Here is a 7,284-nt window from a genome sequence, read left to right on the forward strand (position 1 = left end):
CAAATCTTTTAATTTTGTGAAGACAGTGATCCTTTTTCAAATCTTTTTCAGATTGAATAACCTTTTTGTTTGCCTTGGTTCTTTCTAGAAAAAAAAAATGGGATTTGGTCTTTTATCCTTCTTGGCTGCTGTCTTTGGAAACTGTGTTGTTAACATCTTTGCTTAAAGTATGGTGCTCATACCTAAACAGTCAACATCATGGTTGATCCAAGCAACATGTAAGTCAGAAGTGGGGTTATTCCTCCCTCACTCTGGACACTAGAATTCCATATAAACAATTATATGGTCATGACTCCCCCCCTACTTTCTTGAGTCCTGATTTCTTTTATCACTACAACATTACCCCTTCCAACTTTTGGAAATCCGCAGATTTAAAAAGTATTCTATGAGATGTCATCTCACACCTGTTAAAATGACTATTATCAAAAAGACAAGAAATAGCAAGTCTTGGCGAGGATGTGGGAAAAAAAGGAACCCTCTCGCACTGTTGGTGGGAATGTAAATTGGTACAGCCACTCTGGAAAACAGTATGGAGGTTCCTCAAAAAGTTAAAAATAGAACTGCCCTGGGGCACCTGGGTGGCTCAGATGGTTAAGCATCTGCCTTCAGCTCAGGTCATGATCTCCAGGTCCTGGGATCGAGCCCCACATTGGGCTCCCGGCTCAGCGGGGAGTCTGCTTCTCCCTCTCCCTCTGCCTCTCCCTTTGCCTCTCCCCCTGCTCATGCTCTCTCTCTGTATCTCTTTGTCTCAAATGAATAAATAAAACCTTAAAAAAAATAGAACTGCCCTATGATCCTGCAATCCTACTTCTGGGTATTTATCTGAAAAAACAAAAACACTAGATGAAAAAGATATGGCACCCCCTGTTCATTGCAGCACTATTTACAATAGCCAAGACATGGAAACAACCTAAGTGTCCGTAAGTGGATGAATGGATAAAGAAGATGTGATACATATACAATGGAATGTTACTGAGCATAAAAAAGAATGACATCTTGCCATTTGTGACAACATGAATGGACCTTGAAGACATTATGCTAAGTGAAATAAGTCAGACAAAGAAAGACAAATACTGTATGATTTCACTTATATGTGGAATCTGGGGGAAAAAAAAAAACAAAGCACTCACAATACAGAGAACAAATTGATGGTTTCCAGAGATGGGATGGGGGGATGGGGGGTCAAATGGATAAAGGTGGTCAAGAGTTACAAACTTCCAGGTTTGTTTTGTTTTTTTAAAGATTTTATTTATTTGACAGAGAGAGACACAGTGAGAGAAGGAACACAAGCAGGAGGAGTGGGAGAGGGAGAAGCAGGCCTCCCACTGAGCAGGGAGCCCGATGTGGGGCTCAATCCCAGGACCCCAGGATCATGACCTGAGCTGAAGGCAGATGCTTAATGACTGAGCCACCCAGGTGCCCCTACAAAATTCCAGTTTTAAAATAAATAAGTCATAGAGATGTAATGTACAACATGGTGACTATAGTTAATAATATTGTATTATACTGTGGGGCCCAAGGGCAGCCCACCCCAAAAATGTGCCACTTTTTTTAACTAAAGTTACTTAAGAAAGAGACAGTGCATTACCCAAATAATACAAAAATACAGATTTGAAGGGGTATGTGCTCCCCAGTGTTTACATTACTAGCATTATCAACAATAGCCAAACTATGGAGAGAGCCCAAATGTCCATCGACTGATGAATGGATAAAGAAGATGTGAGATTTATATGTGTATAAGTATATAAATATATAAATCTCATATATATACATATATAAATATGGATGTCTCATATTTATATACACATATAAATATAAATATCTCATATATATACACATCTATATATAATGGAATATTACTCAGCCATCAAAAAGAATGCAATCCTGCCATTTGCAACAATGTGGATAGAGCTAGAGGGTATTATGCTAAGTGAAATAAGTCAGTCAGAGAAAGTCAAATATCATATGATCTTACTCATTTGTAGAATTTAAAAAGGAAAACAAAGGAACATAGGGGAAGGGGGGAAAAAAGAGAGAGGGAAGCAAGCCATAAGAGACTCTTAACCACTGGGAACAAGCTGAGGGTTGTTGGAGGGGGGTGGGTGGGGGATGGACTAGATGGGTGATGGGGATTAAGGAGGGCACTTCTTGTGATGAGCACTGGGTGTTGTTTGTAAGTGATGAATCACTGATTTCCACTCCAGAAACCAATATTGCACTGTATGTTAGCTAAGTAAAATTTAAATTAAGAAAAGAAAAGAAAAGAAAGAGCCCGCACAAGAGCAACATCCTGACCCTCCCCCCACCTTTTGTCTCCAGAAAGCAGGAAATAAATCTCCCGTGGAAAGCTACACTCCCTGTATCAGGAGATAAAGGGACATCCTTCTCACCAGAGGTAGGAAATTCAGAGCCGAGAAGAATGGAGAAACAAACCTTGGTACTTTTACTAATTTATTACCCCAGCCCAAATCCTGTTTAGAATTTCTTAGTAATTGAGGCTCCCAACCATAAGTTTTCTTTGTCCTGTCAATTTCTCACAGATTTATGTCTCTTTGTTTAAAATGTATAAAAGCTAGATGCCATCATCATTTCTTTGGGTCGTACTTTCATTATTGGTTCTCTGCACACAAGTAATTAAACTTTGGTTTTTTTCCTCCTGTTAATTCATCTCATGTCAATTGAATTCTTAGACCAGACAGAATAACGTTGAAAAGAAGAGGTAAATTTTTTCCTCTCTGACAGTATATTTGAAAATTGCTAAGAAAGCTCTTTATTATTATTATTATTATTATTTTATTATTTTCAAGAAAGCTGTTCTTAAATGTTCTCATCACACATACAAAAAAATTCTCATCACAAGGAAAATAAAATTGCAACTCTACGTGGTGATGGATGCTAACCAGATTTAGAGTGGTGATCATTTTGCAATATCTACAAATAGCAGGTCATGCTGTATGTATACTTGGAACTAATATAATGTTATATGCTAATTATACCTCACTTAAAAATAAATCTTAAAAATAAATGAGAGGTTGTTTTCAAGTGGTTAAAAAAAAGGCATTCTAAGTCTATGAAGTTTTGTATAACAACATCTAAAACAAGCATCTGCAATGGTTCACAGCCCTGGCTGTCCCTGAGAATTGCCCAGAGACAGAACAAATACCTAAGGTGAGGCCCACCCCAGAAGTCAGGCCCTGTGGGAAATGGGGCCTGACCTTATGTATTTTTAAAAGCTCCAGGTGAATGTAGTATGCCTCCAGGGTTGAACCACTAATCTCAAGAAACCATGACTCTGATGCTCAAATTGATTCAAGTTACTTTTCCCTTGAACTGTGAATCTGAATTTTTATTCTGAATTGAACTAGCAGAACTGAATCCGTTCACTAAAAACAACTTGAGATCATTCAAATCATTTAGAACTTGGGCCAAAGGAAAGGAGCAGTTAATTTAGTAACGACTGAGATCTAACTGAAATCAAAAGAACATCAGGCTCAGGAGACCCGGTTTATATCACTGGCACGATCGCTCACTAGCTGGGTAGCTTGAGGACTTCACACAATCCCACTGAAGTTTCTTTGTCTATAAAATGAAGGTACTGGTCTAGAAACCTTTAAGGTGCTCTAAATTTCTGATTCAATTCCAGGAAAGAGCTTGCAAATAAAAAGTTTTAAAGTCGTACGCTGCTCCCATTTTGAAAGCATGTGAATTTAGCTATTGGAGCTTTGACAGGAGTGAAAGTATTATTAAAATGTTCAAATTGCCATTCCAATTTACTTTATAATACTTATTCCTGATTGTAAATGACATCACACTTAAAGGAGAATTGGATTTAGTCTTTCATTGGCACAGCCGGCTTTTCCTCAATCCTTTGCCCTATCTCAAGGCTGCAGCACATATCTGATGTTGGTCTGTGGGTCCAGAAAGGCAGTTTGACATATCAACAAAATCGAGTCAGAGGGTTGAGCTCTACCTCTGCCCTGCTAATCCCTATGCCTTAGTTTCCTCATCTGTAAAATGGACATGAGCCTTATCATGAGTGACATTGGTGAGCAGAACTGCTATAAAGATTTTTTTAATTAACATTTAAAACTGCAAAGATCTTTGACATGTTAACCTTTTTTTTTTTTTTTACTATTTTTTAAAGCAGTTCATTCAGTATCGACCATGCAGTGTTTACCCATAAGAACAAAAGTTAAGAGACACACATACCTGGGATCCTATTGAGGGTCACCCAGAAATGTTCATCAGGGCTGTAAGTGTCCTTGGACCAGGAAAGCAAGTCAAGTGCATGCTGGTCTTGGAGGACAAAGTTGGCAAATTCCCTTGTGAGGGCCACATAGGCAGTGCCAAAGTAAATGGTCATGTTGTGAGGAGGTGGAGTTTTCAATTTTGTTGTTTTAAGCACGTAGGAATTTTTTTTGCTTAATAGCTCCTGGTGGATGAATTTAGTCCGTCCAATAGCGTGACTGGGGGGTAGAATCCCTGGGGTAATATTTTTCCCTTTAAAGCTTTTCAGATACCGAATTATCTCCTTGTTGGTTTTCAGGGGAAAGTCTTGTCCACACATGTTGATGGCGTACTTCCAGGGCACGTCGGACGCCGCGAGGTCTTTGATGCAGTTCAGGTCAGCCTGGAGCCTGGAGATCCCCCCATAGACAACTGGCTCCATCTTGGAAGCCAGGAAAGCATTTGGGAAGCAGCTCAGTAATTGCTTCACTGCATCTTTAAATGTATCTGTCGCCTTCTCATCCACGTGAACACAGTAGACATTTTGGGGCATGTAAATTGCCCTAAAGAGTCTCTCAAAAGTGCCAAAGTCTTTGTGGATGGTCACCGTGTACGCCAAAGGGAACCCCGCTTCTTCTTCCGATAGTGTTTCTGTTATGTAGTGACTTTGAGCCATGTACTCGTAACAGGTAGATTCACTGAGGGTGGTTTTCAATGCATTCTCTCTTGGGTAAAAAACCTTCCCCTTAAAAATCCGATGACAGACTTCTGCTAACAGTGAAGCATTGGACAGAGATGCCTTCAGAAAATGCTTCTCCTCCCATAACTCGTTATTGTAAACAAAGACAAAAATCAGGGCAGTGATAAGAGACACGGTAAAAAGACAATGCTTCCAAGAGACCATCATTCAAGACCAGAAAGTGAGGGAAATGTCTCTCGAGAGCCGATCAGAATGTAGATATATTTAACTTATATTTTCTCCAGAATCCATAAATCATCCTCTTGGTAGACACAATTCTGATCAGTGGTTGTGTGCCCTTCCTGTTGACCGTTTTGTCCTTTTGCTGTCTTCCTTCCCTGCTCATTCACCACTGTTTCATTTCCACCTTTCTCTGACACATCTCTGAAGTAGCTCCCTTGGATTTGCTTTGCTCCGGCTCCCGTTAACCTGCAACCTGTTACCACACAAAAACAAGCGGCCTCGGGCAGATTCTGATTCTGATGCAGCCACCTATCTCCGCGGTAAAATCACCGAAGGGTGAGGTCAGCATTCCGCAAGTGATCCCCCTAAGACTTCTACCCTAGGCTCTTCTCCAGGCCAACAGCTGGCAACCGCGTCAGCTCCCCAACTTCTGTTAATCATTGCGTTCAACTGACTGGCTTTGTTTGCTTAAACAGCACTGCCAAGTTAAAAGCTTCAGTTCTAAGCATGTGAACACTGCCTGGAGAGATATTCTGTCAATAAATATTTAGTGCTTAAAAATTAATCTCTTAACCTATCTTTTTCCACACACGCTCACCCTCCTCCCTATATTGGCTGGGTATGCTATAAAGCAAGGCATATGACTGGCTGTTGAGCCAAATTCTTTCCAAGGTTTAATTTTCTCTGCTGCTAGGTGAGGTTCTTAAAAAGGCACACTTGCAAGCTTACCTGACCACCTAACTTATTACACAGAGTGACCAGGGCACTGGATGAATAAAGGCTAATTAAAAAAAAAACAACCCACCCCACCCCCACAAACAGCTGTCCTTACCCCAAAATTGTGTAAAACCTAAAACTGAAGTTAGTGGAATGCCAAGGTGATTTCACCCTAGCCCAAATTGGGTACCTGCAGAGCAGCCTGATGTCTGGAGAAGAAAAAGAGAGGAGCCGTCTCAGTCTGGGAAGTTCCAGAACTCAAGGGGAGAGGTTTTACAAACGTACAAACCCTTTCATAGGGTTTCCCCTATGTGAAAGTGAAAATAATTTTACCACCTTCGTAGGTCAGTCATGAGAATAAAATGAGATGACATGTCTAAGAGTTCATGGGCATGGCCAACCACAAGTAGGGAGGAGAGAGGAGTGAACAAAAGCCCCTCCCCCATCACGTGTCAAGAAAATGACACAATCGCCACCTTTCCTTTGAAACATTTTTACACTTCCCTTATTCTCTCCTCTGCGATCCCGTGCCTGTTGGATGATACATCAAAGAGAACACGGATCAGTTTTACTTTATTTGGTAGTTAGCTGCATGTGGGTGTCAACGGTCCACACTCAGAGGAGCAGTGCATGAGCACTGAGCTCACACATCCCTCATTTGTTTCTAGCTCCCACCACTATCTGCACATGCTAGACAATCAAATATGTATTGATCGAGTGCTCTAGTTTTCATTTCCCTGTTTCCCTGGACATTTGTGTGAGATTCCAAGTATTAAGGACTTCTAATCTTTGTGTCTGTGGATGTGGGTACATTCAACATACCTATTTTCCCAATATGTCTTAGTTATAAAACAACATAATATTACAGACTGTAAACAGTGTTTTCATGTCTGGTAGTCTATTTACCTCTTGCCCATAGACATACATGTTTTGATTTTTACCAAGAACACAGGGGAGATGCAAGTGTGCATTCCTGCATTTTGCATTTACTATCATAGCCTCACATTTCCTTGGTGCTACTCAGTCTTCATTGGGATTATCTTCACAATCATTACCTTAGAACACAAGACTGGAGTTATTATTTCTTTTTTCCCAGCCCAGTTGAAAGTTTTATGCATTGATGAGCGGATCTTCGGGAGCACAGGAAATGATGATAAGAATGGACCCAGGGAAATTCTCCAGAACTAGGTGAGAGTCAGTCTTACTTGTTTTTGGAATCTGATTTTATAGCATGATTCAGATGCACCATCTTGTCTATATGACCCAAAATAGAATTCAATCAACCCAAATACCTATTTACATAACTATCTTTCATGTGTGTACCTAGAATTCTTTTTTTTTTTTTTTTGGAATTTAATCTTTATTTACAGGACACTGCAAGAGAGGAGATTCCACATAGAAATAAGAAACCCACTGAG

General features: G+C 40.2%; 1 protein-coding gene across 1 annotated transcript; it reads right to left on the bottom strand.

Annotated features, from left to right (window-relative positions):
- Positions 1–4,209: 4,209 nt before the first annotated feature.
- On the bottom strand, positions 4,210–6,624 carry LOC102728644 (N-acetyllactosaminide beta-1,6-N-acetylglucosaminyl-transferase; the record flags this gene model as incomplete). Its single annotated transcript, XM_081811317.1, has 1 exon — positions 4,210–6,624. A coding segment is annotated over exon 1 (925 nt), but the record flags the coding sequence as incomplete, so codon positions are not given.
- Positions 6,625–7,284: the final 660 nt, after the last annotated feature.

The sequence above is a fragment of the Leptonychotes weddellii genome, unplaced genomic scaffold, assembly GCF_054177405.1.
Source record: "Leptonychotes weddellii isolate Sample4059 unplaced genomic scaffold, ASM5417740v2 HiC_scaffold_697, whole genome shotgun sequence".
NCBI classification, from domain to species: Eukaryota; Metazoa; Chordata; class Mammalia; order Carnivora; family Phocidae; genus Leptonychotes; species Leptonychotes weddellii.